Raw genomic sequence first — 27,403 nt, 5'->3', positions numbered from 1 at the left:
TTTGTCTGCTGTCACAGACAGTCACAGATATGAAACCCAAGGAGCAGTAAGTAGGCGGCAATCAAATAAGTAACCCTAGGCAACTAAAACAATTTGACTATTGCAGTGATATGCTGTGATAGCACAATATGCTGTGTTAGTGCCCTAAGATTCTCATATCTTTGTGCCTTATTATCTCGAATCACAGTTTGACGCTAGACTTGCCTTGCCGTTGCTGTTTTTCTCTCTCATCATAATTGCATAATAGCTGAACAGGCTACAGATGGCACCGGCAGAAAGTCATTTTGTATCCAGAAGGCTGGTGTTGCTAGTGGATACCAGAGCTTGGAATTCCGTCACATTGGCTGCATCTATATGATGATTGAAACAGTCCCTGGATGATTGTCAACTGTTGTGAAAGGATGACAGATCTGCTGAAAATGCGTACAGGCAATCAAATTCAAGTTTGGAAATGTACAGGAGGAGCTTTGTAGTCTTCCCTCATTCCAGTGTGACTAAATATAGTGCAGTTCAAGCAAAGATAACGCAAGCCTCAAAGAAAATGCCTGAGATACTCCTTCAGCTGCCGAGCAAATGTCACCAGGCTTGATCTTAGAGAGGAGGGCTGAGTGTAGTGACAGTGCAAGAGAGCAGCAAACTTCAATTGTATGTAAAATATCATGCGAAATCAAACGATATCAAATCAAATGTATTTGTCACATACACATGGTTAGCAGATGTTAATGCGAGTGCAGCGAAATGCTTGTGTAAGAGACCTACTGCTGAGAAACTGCACTATGTATGTGTCTAATGGTACCTGATTAGAAGTTGTGGCTGTGTATCTGGAGTGAGCTCATTTGCATTCCATCTTTTCCACGTCGACTCTGAAACAGTTCAGTGTTACCGGGAAGGGCTCTTTGTGTATTCATTTATTCTTAATTTGTGTGGCTCCAATAGGCCCCACTCTATGATGCCTGCTATTCCAGGGCAGCCCTCTGTCCCTTTATGGCAGGGATGGAGCCCTCTTGATCTACACAGGTCAAAGACTAGGCCTGACTAGAACCACTGAGAGAGTGGAGGGGGTAGTGGGGGTGACGGTGTCACTGAATGCCTTGGAAGCTGTCACTTTGTTTCAGCATTAACGTCTGCATCTGGTCCGCTCTCACTTTGTCCTCCAGCGGAGTATTTACTAACTCACAAGACTGGTCCACGGAGTGGTGGATGGAACTTTCGCTCTGCCAGCTTTGGACGGGATCTAATCTTGCTTAACTTTAGAATAAGATGTGTCAAGTGCTCTAAAATGTGCTATTCAATTGAGTGCAAAATTTTTCTGAATGATCTTTGAGGAGAATATTGCCACCCACATTCGAGTCATGCGCCCTTTCCTGTTTCAGTATGACAATGCCCCCTTTGCACAAAGCAATGTCCATACAGAAATGGTTTGCGAGATCGGTGTGGAAGAACTTGACTGGCCTGTACAGACCCCTAACCTCAACCCCATTGAACATCTTTGGGATGAATTGGAACGCCTAATCGTGCAACATCAGTGCCCAACTTCACGAATGCTTGTGGCTGAATGGAAGCAATTCCCGGCAGCAATGTTCCAACATCTAGTGGAAAGCCTTCCCAGAAGAGTGAAGGCTGTTATAGCATCAAAGGTGGGACCAACTCCATATTAATACCCATGATTTTGGAATTAAATGTTCGACGAGCAGGTGTCCACATACTTTTGGTAGTGTATCTTCACTCAACAGACCCTCTGTATACATAGACTTGACAGTTAGACATCTCTCCTCACAATTTCAAGCATTTATTGTTACTTTTCTCCATAAACTATTCTGCTGAGCTGAACTCAAAAACACAGGCCTACATTTCCAGTATGTAGGCTATTGCCTGTCTTGTATTAAATGGCAAGCATACTGTTTATATAACTGCCTCTTAGGTAATCTCTCCGTATTCGGTCTAAGTAAGCACCTACCTAATCATTGCCAAGGGCAACGTGAAATTCAGGGAATCCTGATAACATCAAATTAAAATCAAATCAAACTTTATTTGTCACATGCGCTGAATACAACATTTTATGACCTTACCGTGAAATGATTACTTGCAAGCCCTTAACCAACAGTGCAGTTCAAGAAAGAGTTAAGAAAATATTTACCAAATAAACTCAAGTAAAAAATTATAAAAAGTAACACAATAAAATAACAATAACGAGGCTATATACAGGGGGTACCGGTACCAAATCAATATGCGGGGGTACAGGTTAGTCGAGGTCATTTGTACATCAATAAAACTATGAGAGGGTGATCTGATGACAGGTAAAATAATCTAAGCTTGGAGCTGCTAATACAAATATTTATATCCAGGCCACAATATTTACACAGGAAGCATTATAAGGGGGTATGAAAGTGAGAGTGGAGAGGTGTGGTGCGCCAGTTCGACATGCTGCTGTGCATAAAGTGAAGCTGCCCTGCTATGGGTTTTGTTTAGCCAGTTTTTGAGTCAATTCTGTAATATGAGCCAGTGTCAGTGCATGTTAGTGATGATGTAGTGGATAATCGGAGGCAGCAGGTCTGTGAGTTATTCCTCAGTAAGTAAGAATAGGTTAGCGTTTGAGAAGCCTTGCGGCTATTTATAGTGGCTGTCAACGCCAGGCTGGGCCCCCACAGTTTTCTAATTGGTTGCAGGTAAGTGTAGCAGCACTACATCTCCTACCATTTCACAGGCAGCTGGGGAAGCCTTGACCATCATCCCTTAATAACATCAATTGGTGGCTCATTTTTCAACCCCAGACTGGCCCCAGTGAGATGCTGTAAACGCCTCCTGTCAAGGCAAATCGAGGCATAAAGCAGAGGGGATGGTGCCCCTGACATGGCACTCCAGTGCAAACAATATGACATGCCACACATTTCGGACGACAAAATAAATTGGGGAGCTCTCTGAGACCGTGGTGGGGGCTTAAGAGATCCAGGGGCCTAATTCAGCCCAACACAGCGTTTTTGGGGCAGGGGACAGAGTCAATCCTATGCTCGTAGCGAAGCTCCTACCACGAAAATCTGTGTAACATCGGGTGCCAGAATTAGCTGCTCTCTGCACAGATGGCATTGGCTCTTCTCGCTGCAAATACCTTGCATTCTAGTCCAAGCAGACTGACCTCTTCCTTAATCCTAATTAGGAATGTAATTTCCACCCCAGCCTTACCAAGTGCAATTAAAATAAATGTCTTTGTGTTGTGTCGAGAAAGGGAAAATATCCTTTTGTGGGTTTTAATTGGTTTCTGTCTGAAATATTATGGTCAAGAGATGGGCAAGAAATTCTGATTGTGATGACATTTTGAAATATAAACTCAAGCAATGGGGTTTAAACATGGGCATTGCTTGTGCACTCCATAACTCTTGCCAGTGTGTTCATAACAATACACAGATACAGTTGAAGTTTACATACACTTAGGTTGGAGTCATTGAAACTTGTTTTTCAACCACTCCACAAATTTCTTGTTGACAAACTATAGTTTTGGCAAGTCGGTTAGGACATCTACTTTGTGCATGACACAAGTAATTTTTCCAACAATTGTTTACAGACAGATAATTTCACTTATAATTCAATGTATCACAATTCCAGTGGGTCAGAAGTTTACATACACTAAGATGACTGTGCCTTGAACAGCTTGGAAAATTCCAGAAAAAAGACCTCAGAAAAAAAAAATGTGTATACCTCCAAGTCTGGTTCATCCTTGGGAGCAATTTCCAAACACCTGAAGGTACCACGTTCATCTGTACAAACAATAGTACGCAAGTATAAACACCATGGGACCACGCAGCCATCATACCGCTCAGGAAGGAGACACGTTCTGTCTCCTAGAGATGAACGTACTTTGGTGCGAAAAGTGCAAATCAATCCCAGAACAACAGCAAAGGACCTTGTGAAGATGCTGGAGGGAACAGGTACAAAAGTATCTATATCCACAGTAAAACAAGTCCTATATCGACATTGTGGGTGTGCTTTGCTGCAGGAGAGACTGGTGCACTTCACAAAATAGATGGCATCATGAGGGAGAAAATTCTGTGGATATATTGAAGCAACATCTCAAGACATTAGTTAAAGCTTGGTCGCAAATGGGTCTTCCAATGGACAATGACCCCAAGCATACTTCCAAAGTTGTGTCAAAATGGCTTAAGGACAACAAATTTAAGGTATTGGAGTGGTCATTACAAAGCCCTGACCTCAATCCTATAGAAAATCTGTGGGCAGAACTGAAAAAGTGTGTGCAAGCAAGGTCGTCTACAAACCTGACTCAGTTACACCAGCTCTGTCAGGAGGAATGGGCCAAAATTCACCCAACTTATTGTGGGAAGCTTTTGGAAGGCTACCTGAAACGTTTGACCCAAGTTAAACTATTTAAAGGCAATGCTACCAAATACTAATTGAGTGTATGTAAACTAATGACCCACTGGGAATGTGAATGTAATGGATTTCCTCCTCTTCGTCTGATGATTTTAATTAAAGAAAACACTGAATCAAAAACAATGCTGTGAATTTACAAAACCGAAACAGTACCGTGTGGCCCAAACACTCACACGGAAACAAACACCCACCAACCAAAAGTGAAACCCAGGCTACCTAAGATTGATTCTCAATCAGAGACAACTAACGACACCTGTCTCTGATTGAGAACCATACTAGGCCGAACACAAAAACCAACATAGAAAAACAAACATAGACTGCCCACCCCACGCCCTGACCATACTAAAATAAAGAATAAAATAACAGCACTATGGTCAGAACGTGACAGTGATGAAAGAAATAAAAGCTGAAATAAGTAATTCTATCTACTATTATTCTGACATTTCACATTCTTAAAACAAAGTGATAATCCTAACTGACCTAAAACAGGGAATTTTTACTAGGATTAAATATCAGGAATTGTGGAAAAACTGAGTTTAAATGTATTTGGCTAAGGTTTACGTAAACTTCCGACTTAAACTGTATATAATACATGGAGGTATTGGGGTTAAATCCCTGGACAGTTTAAAGAGTTGGCAACGCGTGTTTTTTTATTTGTCTATTAACTAAATTACCGCCTGGTGATTTACCTCAGAGCTCTATCCCATCAAACACCATTTACACTTAACGGGCTTTATCATTATTTTCACAATTTCAAGGTATTATTACAACCTGTGGAAAGGTGTATATATACAGGTAAATCAATTTTTGGACTGCACTGGGCCTTTAACACAGACCTTTTTTTTCAGCACCCCAGCGATTACCTCAGCTTGTAATGCCTTATCTTGGCCCGATACACTAGGCTTGGCCACGTTGGCCCAAAACACTAGACTAGACTCAGCCACGTTGGCCCAATACACTAGGCTAGAATTCGTAGAATGGCGCCGGAGGGGATGGCTGCCATTTTATGGGCTCCTATGTATTGTTTGTAACTTATTTTGTACATAATTTTGCTCCGACCATCTCTTATGACCGATAAGAGCTTCTGGATATCAGAACAGCAATTACTCACCTCGAACTGGACAAAGATTTCTTCTTTAATGAGTCCGACGTGAAGGATATACTGCTTCCCCGAGACCAGGCCCAAATCCCCGTCATTCTCATGAAGAAAAAGATCAGGGTTCCTTGTGAGAATTTGTCGGCGAGTTGGTAACCCGCTTCTACCATCCGTTCTATTGGCCAACGTGCAATCACTGGAAAATAAACTGGATGATCTCTGCTCGAGACTATCCTACCAATGGGACATTAATAATTGTAATAGCTTATGTTTCACCGAGTCGTGGCTGAATGACGACACAGATAATGTACAGTTTTCTGGGTTTTCCATGCATCGGCAGGACAGAACAGCTACGTCTGGTAAGACTAGGGGTGGTGGTGTGTGTCTATTTGTCAATAACAGCTTGTGCGCAATGTCTAATATTAAAGAGGTCTTGAGATATTGCTTGCCTGAGGTAGAGTACCTCATGATAAACTGTAGACCACACTATCTACCAAGAGAGTTTTCATCTATATTTTTCATAGCCGTCTATTTACCACCACAAACCGATGCTGACACTAAAACCGCACTCAATGAGCTGTATAAGGCCATAAGCAAACAAGTAAATGCTCATCCAGAAGTGGCACTCCTAGTGGCCGGAGCCTTTAATGCAGGCAAACTTAAATCGGTTTTACCTTATTTCTACCAGCATGTCATATGTGCAACCAGAGGAAAACATAACTCTAGACCACATTTATCCACACACAGAGACACATACAAAGCTCTCCCTCACCCTCCATTTGGCAAATCTGACCATACTTCTATCCTCTGGATTCCTGCTTACAAGTAAAAACTAAAGCAGGAAGTACTAGTGACTCGCTCAATACGGAAGTGGTCAGATGATTTGGATGCATACCGCTCCAACAAATCCACAGATGATGCAATCTCATTCGCACTCCACACTACCCTTTCACACCTGGACAAAAGGAACACTTATGTGAGAATGCTGTTCATTGACCACAGCTCAGCGTTCAACACCATAGTGCCAACAAAGCTCATCACTGAGCTAAGGACACTGGGACTAAACACCTCTGTCGGCACCTGGATCCTGGACTTCCTGACGGGCCGCCCCCAGGTGGTAAGGGTAGGCAACAACACATCTGCCACGCTGATCCTCAACACGGGGGCCCTTCAGGGGTGGTTGCTTAGTCCCCTCCTGTACTCCCTGTTCACCCACGACTGGGTGGCCAAGCACAACTCCAACACCATCATTAAGTTTGCTGACGACGCAACAGTGGTAGGCCTGATCACCGACAACGATGAGACAGCCTATAGGGAGGAGGTCAGTATGGTGACAGGACAACAACCTCTTGCTCAATGTGAGCAAGACAAAGGAGATGATCATGGACTACAGTCCAAAGGAGGGCAGAACACGGCCCCATTCACATCAACGGAGCTGTAGTGGAGTGGGTAGAGAGTTTCAAGTTCCTTGGTGTCCACATCACCAACCATTATGGTCCAAATACACCAAGACCGTCGTGAAGAGGGCACGACTATACCTTTTCCCCCTCAGGAGACTGAAAAGATTTGGCATTGATCCCTAGATCCTCAAAAAGTTCTAAAGCTGCACCATCGAGAGCATCCAGACCGGTTGCCTCACCGCCTGGTATGGCAACTGTTCGGCATCCGACCTTAAAATGCTGACCAGACCAAAGCCGTATGTACGTGTGCACCATCGTGCACATGCTGATTTTGTACACCCACACTAGAACAATCAAAAAACGCAGGTTGAAATATCAAATTGAACTCTGAACAACTATATTAATTTGGTGACAGGTCGAAAGCATTAAACATTTATGGCAATTTAGCTAGCTAGCTAGCTTGCTGTTGCTAGCTAAAAAAACATTGGGTTGTTATTTTACCTGAAATGCACAAGGTAAACTCCAACAATTTTTCCACAGATAAAAGGGTAAACCGAGTTTGTTTCTAGTAATCTCTCCTCCTTCAGGCTTCTTCTTCTTAAGACTTTATATGGCAGTTGGCAACCAACATTAATTTGCATTACCACTATCAACTGGACTGGAGTGTGTTCCTCAGTTTATCTTTCAATCACCCACATGGGTATATGCTCCTAAAGACCAATGAGGAGATGGCACGTGGGTATATGCTACTAAAAACCAATGAGGAGCTGGGAGAGGTGGGAACCAAGTTCTAGGGGCTCTTCGACGCGTGCAAGCAGTGTGGGTGCAATGATTGAATAACATGTATGTGTACATTTATTTTGGTCAGCATGTAAGGCGCTACAGAGGGTACTGCATACGGCCCAGTACATCACTGGGGTCAAGTTTCCTGCCATCCAGGACCTATATAGATGTCAGCAGAAGGCCCAAAACATTGTCAAGGACTCCAGTCACCCAAGTCATAGACTGTTCTCTCTGCTATCACACAGCAAACGGTACCAGAGCGTCAAGTCTAGGTCCAAAAGGCTCCTTAACACCCTCTATCCCCAAGCCATTAGACTGCTGAACAATTAATCAAATGGCCACACTATTTACATTGAACCCCCCCCCCTTGTTTTTACACTGCTGCTATTTGCTGTTTATTATCTATGTATAGTCACTTTACCCCTACCTACATGTACAAATTACCTTGACTAACCTGTACCCCGTACATTGACTCGGTACCAGTAACCCCTGTGTATAACCTCTGTACTTTTTATTGTATTCTTTACTTTAGTTTATTTAGTAAATATTTTCTTAACTCTTTTTCTTGAACTGCATTGTTGGTTAAGGGATTGTAAGTAAGCATTTCACCTGTTGTATTCGGCGCATGTGACAAATACAACTCTATTTGAAATTTGATTTGATTAGACTCAGCCACGTTGAACCGATATACTAGGCTCAGCCACGTTGGCCTGGGCTACATTGATAAGCAGCCATTGTTGTTAGTGCCGGCCAATGTGTGTAGCAGATACCGGTGAGCTAAGGCTTGCCTGACAGCTGAATAATAATGTCCCACTGCTAGCAGAGACGTGTTGACTTAGTGAGGCCAAAAGCCTTAATCCGCCTCACTTCCTGGTCCAAAGGATGCTCGCTGTGCGCTGAAAAGAGCTGAGTTGAAAGGGAGTCCCCTGTGACACTGCCTCTGGAGACGAGGCCATTGGCCAGACTTCATTGGCTCACTTGAGCTTTCCCTCACTAGTGTTTCACAAAACTGAGCCTTTTCACAACCTATATATCTAAATCTAACAAAGTGATTTGGCTTTATCTTTTCATGTCTGTGTTTCCCAATGGGAGTCATCTACTACATAGCCTTAAAACCTGTTGGAACTGATTGGAACATGCCAATTTTCTATTGGGCAATGTGATAATGGCTGAAACACATTGTAGCACAGCCAGAGACGGTCACTTACTCTTTAGCAACACAATTGTGGTGTTCACAGGGCAGAGTGTGTGAGAAGGCAGCAGGGAGCTCATAAAGTCTCCATCATGGGCCTCCCAGCAGCATTCAGACCACTCATTGAGATCCTATCGGCCCTAGAACAGCAGGCCAAGCACAAATCCCAGTGCTCCCATTGTTTTCCTCTCCAGCAGTGGCCCCCCATAGCCGATCTCATTAATTGCCTTTTGTTTGCACTCCTGAACAAAGGCATCTTGTGCAGTGGGGCAGCAACTCCGAATGCCTGGACAGTTAGCCCAGTTGAATGCATAAATAGCCCATCCCCATATTCATCCCCCCAGCCCATCCCCATATTCATCCCCCCAGCCCATCCCCATATTCATCTCTCTATTCTGGACACTTAAGCTCTGTGAAGCTGGTTATTCACTGTGAAGTCATGAAACTGTGGTTTCAAACTGTGGTTTCATGACTTCCTGGTTGTTAACAGGCATATGATTTGATGCATTTCTGTTGCAAGGTATTCCTTTAATAATGTCATTCTTACTGGCATTAACAGAAACTGTAGGCAGAATTAACTAGCATCTTTGCTGACTCAAAGATGAAGGTTCACACCTCTAGACATCTATATATTTGTAGGTAAAATTAACCTCAGTTATGTCTTTCTTTCCATAAAAGTCATTATTTTGCATATACTGGCCATATGTATGGCCAGTATATGGCCATTCATAAGTGCACTATGGCAACCCAATGAAAAATGTGTCCTCTCTCCACTTTCTTTCACTGTGATTCGGTAGCAATGATGAATGTCAACGGGGTAGGGCCTTTAAATCAAGGCCGCCATTACTCCATGAATAGACTCTTGAAAATGATAGGCAGTTACGCAAGACTGGATTCAGAAAACAAATAACATGGGGTGAGGTTTGAACATGTAAACTAACTAAACATGGTGTGCGGCATTCATACAGACTATTCAAACTAGACTTGTTTTATTTTGTACTTATTTACTGACAAAATAGTAGTGTCTACATTTTATTCCGGTGTAGAGCTGTCCACAATCATTACTATCGAATGAGGGAGTCTGGGTTCAGACCATATCCTGCTCCACCTAAAAGATCCATACTTGAACAAAATATTTATTTTGACCAGATTTGAAGTAGACCTAGACTCAATAAATATGGCTCTATATTTTGTTAAATGCTGTGGGCAGCAGTTCTGGCCTGTTTAATTGTTAGTTAGTAAGCAGTTAGTGTGGAGTGAGTGCGGGGGAGTGTAGAATGTGAGGTCACTCAAAGCTTTTGACATAGTGGGGACAACCAACCAGTAGTGCTGAGCGATTAGTGCTTTTTTGAGGTTGGTTCAGTTTCTGTTAATAATCCGAATAAAACAATTGATAAAAGTCTCATGATAGTAGTGATGCCCATTACTTCACTTATTAACCAACATTTATTCACATTACTTTAATAAATATTTCAGTTGTTGTGTATATTACATTAGTTTTATTTGATTACTTTATTTTCATTCCAAGTTATCATCTCATCTCTATAGAGCTGCTGCCTATGCTTTGACAATTATTTTAGTAGAGCTTCTAAGTAAATAAGACATACTTTTATGACTGCTGAATACCAACTATCAATCACTTAGATCATGTATTTTCAGGTAGAGAGATACCACCTGAAGCAACTGCTCTCTATCCCTCTCAATAACGTATTCTTCAGTCTTCTCTCTTTTAAGGAGCATGCTAAAAGAAACACAGACTGGACAAGTAGGCAGGCAATGGATTGTAGGCATGTATGGTCGTTGTAGCTAATTGCCACGTTTTCTGCGCTAAACTATGTAGAATATTGGCCTGTTGGAAACTACAATTGCTACTACATAGCACAGTTCGGGATTGAACTGATTTATCTCTAGAGAAAACGTGCAATGTGCGCACTGAGCTCACAGCACAGAAAAAGCTGAAATAATCGGTCAATTAGTTGTTTAAAAATGAAAAAGAACTGACATTTCTGTTAATCACTCAGCACTAACAACTGGTCACAGGTGATGCAGAGGTTTGATAAGCGTGGACAGGGAAAAGGGTCCATTTCCAAACGGAACCACATTTGAGGTCAACTAACGACAACAGTCAAAACTTTCCCTGTTCATTTATTTACTGTCCATTTTGATAATCCTTGCTTGTTAGTGTGAATACCCTTGTCCAAATTATATTTTAAAAAGTGCCGTGCTCAGAGGCAATTATATTGTTCTGCTAAGATATAGTCTATGTAGTAAATGTCAATTAAAGTGTTTACTACAGTATGGTTTGTATTTTAATGTTTGGCATCACAAAATGACTGTGTTCTGACTTTTCTGATGGAAGACGCATTCTTACCACCCACTATCCCAACTCTAAAGACTGCTAAATTCCTCAACCTAGGATATATAACGGAATAAATCAGGACTATTTCATAACCATTTCCAGACTAGATACTAACACAATGCTCTCCTATACCGAAAAGGATTTCTCTCCTATATCAAAAATGGTGTACTTTGAAGGATTGCGACATCAAAGTGTGCAGTTCCCTGGTGAGCGATCCCAGCGACTGACCCAGTGAGCAGGCCTTTAGAACAACATGTGTACAAAAGCATATTCCAGACTCAAATAGTTAGCATAGGCAGTCTGAGGAGCAGGGCAAAGAATGTTGCTGAGCAACAGGTGGGAGAAAAGGGGATAACCATCTGAGCCTCATGCTACCACTGACAACCCCAAAGGACCCATGCTTCCATCACCTGCTCGGGAGGAATCCCCCATGGGTTTCCATGGGAAATGCCGGACAAACGCGCCGCATAGCAAAACTGCTGAGATCTCCATGCAGCCCATTCCGTGGCCGGATTTAACGCTAGCAATGTAGTCACACTCATGCCATCACAGGAAGTAAGACATACTGTTCAATGTTACAATGCAACCTGGTGGTTGGACACAATGCTGAGTCACAGAAGTGAGTTCATGGCAAAAAATAGAGGACAGCTGTTGACCTTTGTCACCTGCCTGTTTTTCCTTAAGTCAAACCTAAGTGCTCTGTGGTGTTCTGTTTGATAAAGCAAAAGTGCTCCACCTTCGATTGCCCTCCATTTTTTTGCCTCAAACTTAAAATTGGAAAACGGGGGGACACATCAAGATTTAAGGGTGGAAAAAGTTGCATACAAACATGAAATTGGCAGGAACCTTTTTCAATATACCGTTTGCCTTTCTCTGAAGCTCTGAAAGACAATGATTTACATGGCAGATTACACACTGTTTACATGTCAAGACGGAGTCACAAAAAAGAAACATGTTCGCATCTGGATCTTGATCCAGAGAGAGAATTCCAGATCCGGGTGTAATCCTTGTTCTTTTTTCACTAGACAGAAGTGTAGTGCACTGCTGAGGTGTGTTCATAACCCCATCTCCAAACCAAAGAGAACGATCACCAGTCTCTGTCTTATGGTCTCTTGCTATGCTTGATCTCATCTTCTGTATATCATGCAATGGAGAATTCCTTGGAAGATGCACTTTAATGATACAGGTTAACAGTATTATTACAGTCCTAGCTGAGTAATTCTAGCATAACTCAGCTAACCAAGATTTTTTTTAAATGGCCTTTAAATGGGAAATAATTATGGCCAAACTCATTAGTCACACTAAGGAGAATATCCCGTCAATTACTGGGGAGTGTCACTGGTCTGCATATTGCTCCCAGTATGGAATGTCCAGACTCCGATGGAATCTTTGCAGCTGCACATAGCAATTATAGTGACCCCACCCCTGATAAGTGATGTCTCCAACCGATTGGCCAACTGCTGTCTGATGTCTAAACAAGCGTCCAGCTAAACTCTGGGGGGAAACCGTCAAATTGAGTGGACATTGCTAGGTTTAACCTACAGTACATACAGTACTCTACGCTACCTTCATTGCTCACATCTGGGGCCACTTGTAGATCTGTTTGTTTGATCACGAGACCTTCCGAGCCCCGTCATTCCCAGGTCTGTCTCGAAACATTGTGCTAACCTATGCCCTGAAACCACAGGATGCTGCCCAAAGTCAAATGCAGGATGATCCTGAGTGTTGATGATCTGAAATAAAACTGCATGGTTGGCCAGTTCCGCATGAATGACCCTCAGAGCGGGGAATTAATTACACTGAGAATCGGCGGAGGCTATTTAGAGGGACTCATCAGCCCAGAGATATAGATTCCCTCTGAAAGTGTGGTGAAAATGCACAAACCCATAAGATCATTGTTCTGGCTCAAACCGGATACAACCGGAATGGATGGGTCTGAAGAAGCTGGGGGTAAACTTTTGTGTTTTTCCTCTCCTCATCCAAAGGTCACACTCCGAGACCCTGTGTGAGCACCGTAAAATAACTCGTCCTGCCTACTAAAAGGCTTTTGTTCTTATGTTTTCTACCATTCTTATTTATTTTCTCAATATTTTATTTGTTGGCTTTATTCTGTCACTCCGCTGTTTTATGTGTTCAATATTTCAAGAGCCGCACATCTGTGCTCTCATTGTTCTTTCAGAAAGACTATAAGACATGTCTTCATCGTACCAGCAGTGCATACTGGAAATGAAGAACACAGGTCAAGCATAGCAAATCTTCTTATGGTGCCGCCTGACCAGATTGTTCCACCAGGGTCATTGTACTTTCATCTAAAATGTGCGGGGCTGTCTGGATATATCTCTCAAAACAATTAATTTTTATGGTTTGTATTCAACATTCTACATGGGTATGCAAGCAGCCTATGTTTTAAGATCTGGGTTTTTACAGTGAGGGCCTTAAAATGTAAATGGGGGAGGGGGGATATGAAAGGATGAGGCTGTACAGCTTTCTGTTAATTGTGACTGTGTGTGTGTGAAATGTAAATGCATAGAGGGTCCTATCAATCAATGACAGAGCACTGTTTTTAGAAAGGAATGTTAGTCCAGTGGAAACGCGACAAATTCTGCATTAAGGCCTAGTGCTTCATATTCATCCTTTGAGCTTCTGCCATGACAAAATGGATGAATAACAAAGAAAACATGTCATTTTCTATCACAATCTATTATAATCCTGACTTCAAACGTATTATTGTTGCTTCTATTGGGATTAAATAGGTTTTAAAATGACAAGTTTAATCTGTCTTTTTCTCATCTCCCATGTTGCCACGATACATTTGCTTTGTTCACAAGTCGTAATTTCTATATCTCTATACCATCTAGAGTGGTCTTGAATTCATTCCAGCGTTACAATGAACCTCTTCTATATGGCTATGGTGAATGTACTAGTATCTTTGTTGTGGTGTCTTTCCACATTGTGAGAATCTTTTTTAAGCCTCACACAATCATCCCCAATAATAATGTCTGATTATTCTGCCTGTGTAAAACCTCTCCAAGGTCTTGTTGGCTCCTTTTAAGGTTATCTTGTAAGACCTGATAATGACCATTGTGTAAACATGTTCAACTCGGGAAGTCGGACTATCTAGGAGGAAATGGCAGATGAGATAGTGTGGTCATTTTGGGATGTCTCTGCTGCATTTCACATTAGAATAGGACTAGAATGTTGAGAAACTGACAATTTAGTTTAATTGCAACCTTCCTGCCTTAGAAATTAGATAGATGTGACAAATTTGATGAGTTGTTCCACATCTTTTTTTCTGTCCTATTCGCTTTTTCTTTCCAATGGCTGACACGGCAGTGTTTATGAAAATCTATTCAAAGTTCTGTGACCTTCCACGCATTGGCCTTTTCTTTTTCTTTTTTACCTGCTAACGTCACCAGTTCAGGCAAGCACCCTTATCAGCCCCGATAGGCTCTGCTACTAAAATGGACTCTTAAGCACACGGATGCCTAAACTCTCTCTACAGCTCTGAGGCTGCGGCCTTGTCTAGCGTCCGGTTACAGTGATGACAAATGCCCGCCAAACCTCTGAGTCACAATAAAAATGACTCAAATTGTTTTTCTTTTTCTACAGCTTGCTGTAACATGGTTGACAAGCAAGTACTACAGGCAGTACACCCTCTTACGAAGCTCAGTCTAGGGCCACCATGTTACAAACTCGCCACCAATGTCTGGCATGCCGACAAATATCTCAGGCACTTACCCAGGGTATGCACTCACACACATGTGGCAACTGTACTGTGTACATGCTGTATCTGGGCTTCTACCGTGTTCTCAGGCACGACTCATGGCAAACCAAAAACCTAGGGTTGCCCACGTCCCTGTGATACATTCTGACAGGATTAGGAAATGCCATTAATGTCACTCGATATCAAACATTTCAGCGCTCACTGAGTATTTTATACATGCTTGGTCCGACACTTTCTCAGGCTTAACTGATGATGAAGTTTTAATGGAAGTGCTCCAGACTAGGTCAGCTGAAAGCTATCATGAAGATATGTTCTTATGTCTAGCTATACTTAGTCTTGTCTCTGCTTATAATTACTTGGTATGAACTAGTAAAATGATGTGATAACAATTGATATTTTTTGGTCCTTCAAATATAGCAACACTAATGCTGCTCCTTGTTTCAATGAATCCCAAATAAACTAAACAAATAGTTTATTATTGAGTGATTACCATTTCACCAAGTCGTTTCTAAGTAAGTGCCAGGGAAATAGCATACTGTAAAATAAAGAGTATCCTTATTAAGAGCATTAATGGGACAAAGGAATTACTGAGGTTATACTTGCTCAGTTAATGTTACACTGTCGCATCTCTGCTGCATAAAATCATCCTTTTTACCAGTAAGGCCTAATACTGTAGCCCAAGTGTTAACCCCAATACCAGGTCACCAGATGGTCTGGTTACAATCTACCAACACTATCTGACCAGTCAGCTAAATGTACATTGCAAGTCGGATACTAATGGTGGCTTTTCAAAAGTAAACAGGATATTTATTCTACTAAGGCCTTCCTTTGTTTGACACAAATCAATAATAATTTATTGTAGCTCTGTCTGTTCTCTATTGCCTAGTCACCATAATTCTGACGTTCAGTGAACTTGCTAACGCCTACATACCTCGTTGAAGAGAGAGGCTTTATTGTGAAATACATTCAATTTGAAACTGTAGTTGTAGGTTGTAGGCCTACCTATCAGCTACCCAAATAAGAACCTCTGGACAAAATTACTGAAACTGTATTACCAAACATGTCATACTTTGATGGATTATTTGGGATGGCATGGCAGTCTTGAATGGACTACATTTCCTGAGCTTGAGATGGCCAGAAGAATGATTTAGCATGATTTGATGCCGAGTTTCTGCCTGATGATGAATCATTTGTGGCATTTGTGTCACTGGGCTGATAAAGCATCTGGGCCGATTACCTCGGGTAGAAACGTGAGAGACACTGCAGTGAGAAGTCACAGAGAACTCCCAAACACCCCTACTCCACCCCCCTTACTCACCGCAATGCTACTCAACAAAAACTCCCTTTGTCTGACTGCCAACATTTTTGTCAGGCCTTAGCACAAGACTCGCACATCCCTTCACAGAGGCCAACTACATTTCCTGAGCTTGAGATAGTTATAAGAATGATTTAGCTTGATTTGATGCTGAGATTCTGCCTGATGATGAATCATTTCTGGCATATGGACACTGGGCTGATAAAGCATCTGGGATGATTACCTTGGGTAGAAACGTGAGAAACACTACAGTGAGAAGTCACGATGAACTCCAGATTTTCATACCGTCATATCGTTCCTGTGCCATACAGTATTACTGGCAGTGCACACAAGGGCCACTATTTCTTTCTGAATGGAAAAAAATCTTGATCCAGGAGGGGATTGATTCTCTGCTGTAACCAAGAAGCTTGATCGAGCAAGCTAGCCACTTAACTAGCAAGTTAGCAAACCAAATGCATAACTGGAGCCCTGAGCTGGTGATAATTTATTTGGCACATAGATAGTCAGATAGTTAATTTTAGGGTGCACCAAACCCCTACTCCACCCCCCTTACTCACTGCTCACTGCTGACTTCTAAACTAGAAATAAATCAAATCAAAATCAAATTAAATTGTATTGGTCACACACATGGTGAGTAGATTAATGTGAGTGTCACAAAATGCTTGTACTTTTAGTTCCGACAGTGCAGTAATATCTAACAAGTATTCTAACAATTTCCCAACAACTACCTAATACACACAAATCTAAAGGAGTGAATGAGAATAAGTACATATAAATATATGGATGAGCGATGGCCGAGCGGCATAGGCAAGGTGCAATAGATGGTATAAAATACAGTATTTACATATGGTATGAGTAATGTAAGATATGTAAACATTATTAAAGTGTCATTATTTAAAGTCGCATTGTTTAAAGTGACTAGTTATCCAAAATTGGGAGATAATATGGCCGACATTTGATTGTAAGGGATTCTAGGTTGGGTGAGCAGAAGGACTTAAGTTCCTGTATGTTGTTATGATTACACCATGAGTCATTAATCATGAAGCATACACCCCCGCCCTTCCTCTTCCCAGAGAGGAGTTTATCTCTTGTCGGTGTGATGCATGGAGAAGCCCGGTGGCTGAACCGATTCCGACAACATATCCCGAGAGAGCCATGTTTCTGTGAAACAGAGGATGTTACAATCTCTGATGTCTCTCTGGAAGGCAACCCTTGCTCAAAGTTCATCTACCTTGTTGTCAAGAGACTGGACATTGGCGAGTAGTATACTCAGGAGCGGTGGGCAAGGTGCATGTCTACGAAGCCTGACCAGGAGGCCGCTCCATCTGCCCCTTCTGCTGCACCGTTGTTTTGGGTAAGCTTCTGGGATTAGGTCCATTGTCCTGGGTGGTGGTCCAAACAGAGGATCCTCTTCGGGAAAGTCGTATTCCTGGTCGTAATGTTGGTAAGTTGACGTCACTCTTATATCTAATAGTTCTTCCCGGCTGTATGTAATAAGACTTAAGATTTCCTGGGGTAACAATGTAAGAAATAATCCTAAGGACTCGAAGCGAGGCGACCATCTCTGTCGGCGCCATCTTGCAAATATTGTTAATCATCAGGTATCCTATGAAAATAAGGAATGCCACAGTCTGGTTCCTACACCAAAAGATAATTGTTATCTGTAGGAGGAATGTATATGGTGGAGTCAATTAAGCTTGGAATGTACTGAGTAAAGGAAAGGCGATCACATAGTTGCAGTCACTGATAAGGGTGGAGAGCTGTGGATTAGTGAGGAATGGGGGCAGAGGTCAGGTCACATTAAGGAACAGTTAATTACCTACATCACTTAACTTCTTGCCTAGCAATAAAGACGTAATGTTTAGAGGGAAGGAGGAGACTTCATCCAAATTGGGGTATATATACTTGTGCTGGTGGAAACATGTCTTTGTCTCTTCAGCTGTCTGACCCTTTGGGTGAATAAACTTGGTTTGAGCTTTACAAAACGTCCGTGAGTTTTTACACTGTTCATTTAGAACCTAACACCGCAATGCTACTCAATGGGTTCTGAGTGGCGCAGCGGCCTACGGCACTGCATCTCAGTGCTAAAGGCGTCACTATAGACCCTGGTTCGATTCCAGGCTGTATCACAACCAGCCGTGATTGGGAGTCCCATAGGGCGGAGCACAATTGGCCCAGCGCTGTTCGTGTTAGGGTTTTGCCGGGGTAGGCCGTCATTGTAAATAAGAATTTATTCTTAACTGACTTGCCTAGTTAAATAAAGGTTAAACAAAAAAATATAAATAAATAAAAACTTCCTTTGGATGACCACCAACATTTTTGTCTGGTCTTACCGCAAAACCGCACAACACTACCTGGAGGCCGTACAACCACATACATGGCTCTTGCATACCGGTCTCTTTCGCAAGGCCCTACATCAAGAGATTAGTTATGGTCAACAAATTGATTGGGATGTCTTTTTTATCACAAGGCTGGTGTCATCTGCCCTTCATACTGTTGAAGACACTTAAGAACTCAGCTGGCTGCTACGAGGGATTGGAGTCATTGTCAGTTCTGCAGATCACAGGAAGGAGAGTATTTTGACTGTCAGTTGGGCTGTTGGTGATAGACTTGTTTTAGGAACTAAAAGTGTTTTTGGTGAAAATGCCAAATTGCCTTTTCAGAAGGGTAGAAAAGTGGTGATGATGGTGCTGGAACTAGCCAGTTGTCATCAATGTGTATTTGATTTAAAAAAATTGGAGAGAAGATTTAAGATGAACATATGCATTTTCAGATAATGCCAATAGCTTCTATTTTACCATGCTTTAGATATGAATATGTTTAATCTCAAATCATATATTTAGAGTTGCTTGAATACAAGCCCAATGCTTTGGAATGAACAGCGTTCAAACACCTGAGGCTGTCATATGATTCTGCCATCTGGCTATTTATAGAGAGAGTAATTGCCTTTGTGACAGTATGGTAAACAGAGGAAGAATCCAAAGCGATTATCTGGCTATGACTCCTAGCATGTATCCCAGACTTCCCTTGCCTTTTCAGACAGGCAGTGCTTCAGCAGCATTCACTCTATTATCTGTGCCCTGCCATTAATGAATCTGTAATTATTTCCCTATATTGACAGCATCCCAATGTGTGATTGATGGCGGTTCCTCCTGACCTATTGATGTGCTGGCTCTGTCTGAATCTATTGAATGAACACAGGGAGGAAAACCACTCCGGCGTTCTTCCCCTAGGGATCACGTAACTACAGATAAAGATCGGCAAACAGGAAATCACCAAAACACTGCCCTAAACTCAGACAGCCAATTGATGAGCATTTCAAAGATGATCCCGCAGACACAGAAAAAACATCTTATGATAATGTCTTGGCATTACAAACAGCAGATTTCAACTGCTACTGACAAGGTGAAATATCACTTCCAGACTTATTATGCCATATCTCACAACAGAAAAAAGTGAGATCTGTGAGAAATATAAATAATTGTTGTCCTCGATCAAAATTCCCCAAAATTCCACCAAGGCCTACAGATGGGCTTAATGCAACAACAACAACAAATCTGAGACGACCCAAAGCTGATGTTATATTTTCATGGGGGGTTTTGGCCAACTACCTTCAGCCTAGCAGCCAGGCTCTAGACCTATTTTTATTTTTCTATCAATGCCTCTTCCACACGATAGTCTTATTACCATTTGAAGCATGCACGTGCTTTCCATTCCTGGAACATAAGCATGTCCATTTTCAACTTTCCCCTCAGCATCTGCTACTGCTTACCAAAAGGAGAAAAAATATATAAAAGCAGGGTAGTGCCTACTTCAATAACCTTTCAAGTTCTTGCTGCAAAGTTCAAGTGGATTTCTATCTCATGAAAGACCATTCAAATCCAGCTTTTCTGCTATGCTTTATTTCTTAGTCAACTACCCTTTCATTCTCTTTAAGACCAACTTAAAACAGGTGAGTGGGAGGGGTGAAGTAATTCACAGTACATTAGAAGTTTTTTTCCTCTGTATGCTTTTTATTCACAATGCCGCATTTGCTGCTAGCAAACAGTGTCTGGGGTTTGGGAGGGACACCATGGATATTTCTGGTCACTCGTGCCTTCTCCCCAAACCCATCCACCCACTCCTGCTCAGCTGTTTCGGGCCATTCCATTGTTGGAATCATGTGCTTCGCTGCCTTTATCCCATGCATGGTCCTTTGTGGCGCGGTTATCCAAGGTACAGTGCATTTGGAAAGTATTCAGACCCCTTTTTCCATATGTTGTTACACTACAGTCTTATTATGTTGCGTTACAGCCTTGAAATTTATTAAATATGTTTTTTCCCCTCATCAATTTACACACAATACCACATAATGACAAAGGAAAAACTGATTTTTAGAATTTTTTGCAAAAAAACAGAAATAGCTTATTTATATAAGTATTTAGACCCTTTGCTATGAGACTCAAAATTGAGCTCAGGTGCATCCTGTTTCCATTGATCAACCTTCGAGATGTTTCTACAACTTGATTGGAGTCGACCTGTGGTAAATTCAATTGATTGGACATGATTTGGAAAGGCACACACCTGTCTATATAAGGTCCCACAGTTGATCATCATGCTGTGGGGATGTTTTTCAGTGGCAGAGACTGGGAAACTAGACAGGATCAAGGGAAAGATAAACGGAGCAAAGTACAAAGAGATCCTTGATGAAAACCTGCTCCAGACTGGGGTGAAGGACAACGACCCAATAGGACAACGACCCTAAGCACACAGCCAAGACAGCGCATAAGGGGCTTCGGGACAAGTCTCTGAATTTCCTTGAGTGGCCCAGCCAGAGCCCGGACTTGAACCCGATCTCTGGAGAGACCTGAAAATAGCTGTGCAGCAACGCTCCCCATCCAACCTGACAGAGCTTGAGAGGATCTACAGAGAAGAATGAGAGAAACTCTCCAAATACAGGTGTGCCAAGCTTGTAGCATCATACCCAAGAAGACTCAAGGCTGTAATCTCTGCCAAAGGTGCTTCAACAAAGTACTGAGTAAAGATATGAATACTTATGTAAATGTGATATTTCCGTTTGTCATTTTTTATGAATTTACTTTGTTATTATGGGGTATTGTGTGTGTAGATTGATGAGGTGAAAAAACAATTTAATCAATTTTAGAATAAGGCTGTAACCTAACAAAATGTGGAAAAGGCCAAGGGGTCTGAATACTTTCAGAAGGTACTGTAGATATCTAGTATTGTGGGCTTGTTGTTGGCCAATGATTAGCTCTAACTTCAGTGTAACTTCTAAATGCTGAGATGAATCTGCATTAATCGTGCATAATACATTATTCAAAATGTCAATTAAAATGGTTGTCAAAACCTAACCTCAGAATAGATTAACTGCAAACGTCTTTACAAGCAAACTGGAAATGTAGGCTAGAGCTGCAAGCCTAATTACAGGACATGGGCTACCGTGCTAGCTTAAACGGACAGTGGGTCTACCATTCTCACACAACTGCTTTGTCTGTTGGGAATAACTCTTAACTCTCTGTGCTTGCTGGGCAGCCACTCCTCTCTGCTTGCTATTCGTTTTTCTCTTTTTCCCTGCCATTTACTCTCTCTACACTAAAATGTCAAGCTGTATGTGACTCGCCCGGGGGTTCCAGCATGCCATTCAGGGAGTGCTCCAAACATTTGCTCACAAGCTGTGGATGGGAAGGGAAGCATCTGACAACAAGCACCTCCTGGGGGGAAGCGCTATCAGCACTTTCCCTGGGACTAACCAACTCCTGTCGTCCCCACCAGCAATGCCACACATTTTAGACAATGAAGAAAACACCTGTCATCTGGCTCTTGTTTAAATTAAGTCAGCAAAGACCGGTGTCTTATCCTCCATCGTGTGTGTGTGTGTGTGTGTGTGTGTGTGTGTGTGTGTGTGTGTGTGTGTGTGTGTGTGTGTGTGTGTGTGTGTGTGTGTGTGTGTGTGTGTGTGTGTGTGTGTGTGTGTGTGTGTGTGTGTGTGTGTGTGTGTGTGTGTGTGTGAGACCAAACATTTTGCCATGATGGAGAGACTTATCAGGGGAAAATACTCCAACATTAGCTAAGCAAAGGCGTTAGCATATTCCCTGGCTTGCACAACACTCGACAGCTAACACAGGCAGCTGTTTCATTGAAACTAGCTAATCCATTGTGATTTAATTATAACGTCAATACTAGCTACAGTGGTAGCTAGCTTGGAATAAGTATTTAGTGTTGTGTGCATTGCATCTGTGCACTTAGCTAGCTACCATCCCATAGCCTACATTGCATATGAAGTGTGACTGGCTCATCCGTGGATAGATGGAGAAAATGCCCCCCTTTTGGGGGGGGGGGTTCATACTCTCTGGTTGTCTCAAAGTCGTTGTTGGCCGCTGACGAGCATTGTGATTCTACAAGTAGAATCGATAGGTTTGTTGCTAACAGGTCGGTATGAAGCAGGTACCGCTTTTGTTCTGGTAAGAGAAGGAACGGCCTCCCACTGTGAAAAGTACCTATAGGCTGTCTATCGGCAATGGGATACTCGATGTGTTTCATGCTTAAGGAGGCAGCTTGCTTTTCTCTCCCATATCTCCTCAGATAAGGGACTTCTCTTCTCACCCAAAGAGGTATGCGTCTTAAGCAGACTTACTGTGAGCTGCCATAGGGCAAAAAAACTAGACCAGGTTCTCACATTTCAGTTGGCCATGTCTCCGTGAGTAGCCTAATCAATTTCCCAATCATTTGCTAAAGGGTAATTTATCAAGTCTGAAATGACATTTGCCACATCCATTGTAATTGATCTTTCTTTCACTTTTATTCAGACTGGAAACCAGTTTTACTGCCACTGAATAAATGTGCATTTCTTGAGGTCAAAGAAGCCAATAATTCTCAAACTTCAAATAGAGGTGACTGGACCTGAAGGGTTAAGATTTGTGAAGGTGCTTCTTCTAAAACTATTAAGGAAATATCTTAATATTAATCAAATCAAATTGTATTGATTGCATACACATATTTTGCAGATGTTGTCATGGGTGTAGCTAAATTCTGATGTTCCTAGCTCCAACGGTGCAGTAATACCTAACAATACAAAACAATACACGCAAGTCCAAATAAAAATCAAAGAATATTGGCTTGGTTTATATTGGCTTGGTACTGTTCCACTTTGAGCACTGTCAAGCTCCCACATATCTTGGCACTTCTAAGTCTTGACAGGATCTCAACCCAATTTAACACCCAATTGAACACTTACGGCCTACCACTTTGCGGCTGAGCCATTGTTGCTCCTAGACGTTTCCACTTCACAATAACAGCACTTACAGTTGACTGGGGCAGCACTAGCAGGGCAGAATTTTGACGAACTGACTTGTTGGAAAAGTGGCATCCTATGACGGTGCCAAGTTGAAAGTCACTGAACTCTTCAGTAAGGCCATTCTATTGCAATGTTTGTCTATGGAGATTGCATGGCTGTGTCCTCAGTTTTATACACATGTCAGCAACGGTGTGGCTGAAATAGCTGAATCCACTAATTTGAAGGGGTGTCCACATACTTTTATATATATAGTGTACTTGTAGAATCTATGCCAAGGCGCACTGAAGCTGTTCTGGCGGCTCGTGGTGGCCCGACGTCTTATTAAAAAACCTGTACATCTCTCTCATACCTATTCAAAATACATTCAAACTATGACAAAAAAACATGCCAATGATGAATTAGCCTAAAACCAACAAAAGAATGTGCATAACAAAAGAGGTAAAATAGATTTGTACATTTAAGCAATAAAATCAAATGACATAGTAACAGGTGTTTAAATGTACAAAGCTGATTCAAGTTATTTTCCTGAAATTGTGAATTATGTTTTTCTTTCAGAACTGTAATTGAGTGGTAACAATCTTTCCAACAACAATCAAGGTTAACCAGCTCTAACTATAGTATATAGCCTTCAGACAATAACAACTGGGTAAACTGTAAAATAATAGGCAACATGACTTCAAACACACTAAATCAGATTCTCAGTAGGTCTAATTCCAGGGTGACATTGAAAGACCAGCACCATCTTTGGAAGCAGCCTTCTTGCTATCCATATTTAAATACACAGATAATTAAGCCAGTCCACACACTTGGATGACCAGAGGGGCTGAAGGCACACAGGTCTGTGTCTCCTTTTGTTCTGTGTCTCTCTCTTCAAGAAGGATTCAATACATGCTTAGCACTTCAGGAAAAACAGTTAAACCCTAAAGCAAATGACCACCACAAGTCCATCATGTGGTGCTGTTTAAGATCCTGCTAAATCTAGCCTTATTTGTTGTGTATATCAGTAGCCTTAACTTATTGATTCAAATTCTCATTACAATTGTAATATGAGGTAAGCTATAGCACCTGCTATGGGCTATTAGGAAACATTTGGGAACAATTCAAAATGTTTTTATTTAATTATTCTTATTCAGAGTTCTATTTCGTTTAATTTAGCATGTCAATGACATCAGCAATTGTGGAAGTTGATACAAATGTATCTCTGAAATGTCAACATAATGATTAAACATTCCGTCTGAGAAGGATCTGAGTATGCATGAGTTAAACACGAGGGAGCGCTTCATGGGAACAAATTGCATCATACTCTTCCAGCAACATAGCTGAATGATTTGTCTCTGCATCTGGCCAAATTGTAAACAGTTCTAATAGTTATTTCATGTTTTAATTAGGGTCAAACCAAAACAATAACTGTTTACATGCCGAGACAAATCGCTTAATCTGAAATGGCTAATAAAAAGTTACAAAATCTACATTTTAGAACCGCTCTTCAAAGAGTTCTCAACGCTGACAAAGCGAGCTGCCTGCTGCTTTCAGATAGGCTCCTCCCGCGGACTGTCTGTCTTTATTCCCCAATGGAAAAAAACGTTATCTCGCATCACTGAATACTGCGAGTCTGAACTTTTATCAACCACAATTCAAACACGTTAAAAACGTTTAAGCAAACGTATATTTATATCAAGTACTTATTTCTTAGACAATAACACATTTATATATGTATTTACAGTCGAACACTTTTGAAAGTAAGGAGACAGACTAAAGGGGAACTCGACTCATCCCCTTTTTAAAAACAAGCATCTAAATTAACGGATACATTGTATCTCTTCTTGTTATTTCATAATGTAAAGTTTGTAGCCAGTTAAAACATGCTAACTGTATGTAGAGCAGTTTACGAAAGGTTTCTATCTCTGAAGAGTTCGATAAACTAGACACACTTCCAAATGCCAAACTGCACTGTCCGGCTTCGGATAGATCAAACATTCCAACGAGCCAACACAACAGGGCTTGAGGCTCTAGTGTTACCAAACCATTTCTTAATTCTGATCTTCGATTGCCTACTTAAAAATTGAATATATCTCCATTTAAATCAGAACATCATCTATTAATAACAAAATAGCTGTCTGGCTATAGCTAGCTTACTGAGAGAGTTGGGTCAGGAATGATCACTTATATCCTTACGCAGATCACGTCTCGCAAATAACAAAGTAGCTAATTTCAAATGACACAAGCGAGTGTCACGTCCAGAATGTCTCGTCCAGAATGTCTCAGCAACGGCAATAGGCTAGGGAAATAAAGCGCAGTCCTCATGTATTTACTTACAGTGAGTTGAGAGGAGGACCAGAATGCAAGCCAGACGTGTTAACGCCATCTTGGAGTCGATGCAATGTTCAGTTTGGCCGTACATGCGCAAAGTCAAGAGCTTTTCAATGGATGGAGAGGACTGGCCAGGGAGAGAGGCAGGGGGAATGAATCTATTGTATCGGGTTTCCATGGCTACCGATAGCATCACTCACACAGTCAAGAATGTATGGTTGACAAGATGTGGGAGGACCAGACGTTTTACAACCGTGGACCAGGCAGCTCGAATCTCTGATCGGGGACTACTGTATTAGGCTACCCATTTTACCCATTCTATTCTATCAGACAACATTCTGTGCTGTGCAATTAAGATAACATTTACAAATCTTTCTTTTTTTTAAATTGATTTTCAGAGTAGGCTTTGTATGTCAGATATCCAGACAAATTCCATTCTTAAAAATAGAACACTCAATTGGCATCCTTCCTAAAGCAAATGGCCTTTGGAATGTTTTGTTGACTATTCAAATTGTGTAGAGTAAACAAGGGATTAATTAGCATTGATTGGAGGCTCTTTTTACTGACTTAATCCTGTCCATTGTAACTGCATTTAACGAGAACCCCACAGCTGTGTCATCAGGCAGATCAGGCTTGAAAGAATCAGCTATTTATCTCTGTCAATCTCAATTGATTATGCACGCAATCCTTATTGCTTTTATATAGCTAAGCCAACCATTGGAATCGTGTCTACTAGAAAGTCCACACTAATGTGTGTGGCCCAAATATGTTGCTTGCAATTTTATGACAATTACATATTATTAAATGTGCGTTGCATTGATAACTGGAGGGGGAAAAAATACTATTCATTGCATTACGCTTTTCGCGTTGTCATGGTGTCTTCTCCCTAAGGAATTTACAGTTCTTATGGTTTTTCAATATCAGACAACTATGTAAGTACTAAGTATTAATACATAAAAGGGGACAATGGTCGTTTTACTAGTAGTTTAAATGTGTTCTATGTTATCAAGGTCCACAGACAGTGAATAGAGCTCAAATGTAAAACGCATTCCCAATATGCACCTGATGCACCAGACTTTATAGTTTGACATACAGTGGAGGAAAGTAACCCTTAAAACCCCTTCCCCCTTACATGCACAAACAATATGTAACAGCCTCTTTTGTTTCCATTGTTTTTCTCTTGTCCTTTGAATGATAGAGGCGCTTTATAGACATCCTGAATTCTCAGATTTACTTTCAGCACTTAAGATGACAGAATTTCTCCTTGGCCATCAAATCAAATTTATTTATATAGCCCTTCGTACATCAGCTGATATCTCAAAGTGCTGTACAGAAACCCAACCTAAATCCCCAAACAGCAAGCAATGCAGGTGTAGAAGCATGGTGGCTAGGAAAAACTCCCTAGAAAGGCCAAAACCTAGGAAGAAACCTAGAGAGGAACCAGGGGGGTGAGGGGTGACCAGTCCTCTTCTGGCTGTGCCGGGTGGAGATTATAACAGAACATGGCCAAGATGTTCAAATGTTCAGAAATGACCAGCATGGTCAAA

General features: G+C 41.6%; 1 protein-coding gene across 1 annotated transcript in view; it reads right to left on the bottom strand.

Moving 5' to 3' along the window:
• The window catches only part of LOC109873473 (junctional adhesion molecule C), a 40,910-nt gene extending 14,924 nt beyond the window's left edge, over positions 1 to 25,986 (bottom strand). The window contains exon 1 of the mRNA XM_020465129.2: positions 25,863 to 25,986. Coding sequence (XP_020320718.1) covers positions 25,863 to 25,947 — 85 coding nt within the window. The 5' untranslated portion in view covers positions 25,948 to 25,986. The remainder of the gene's footprint in view (positions 1 to 25,862) is intronic.
• Between the last annotated feature and the right edge of the window lie 1,417 nt (positions 25,987 to 27,403).

This window comes from Oncorhynchus kisutch, linkage group LG28 (assembly GCF_002021735.2).
Source record: "Oncorhynchus kisutch isolate 150728-3 linkage group LG28, Okis_V2, whole genome shotgun sequence".
Classification (NCBI taxonomy): domain Eukaryota; kingdom Metazoa; phylum Chordata; class Actinopteri; order Salmoniformes; family Salmonidae; genus Oncorhynchus; species Oncorhynchus kisutch.
This window is presented reverse-complemented; position numbering and strand designations above follow the sequence as displayed.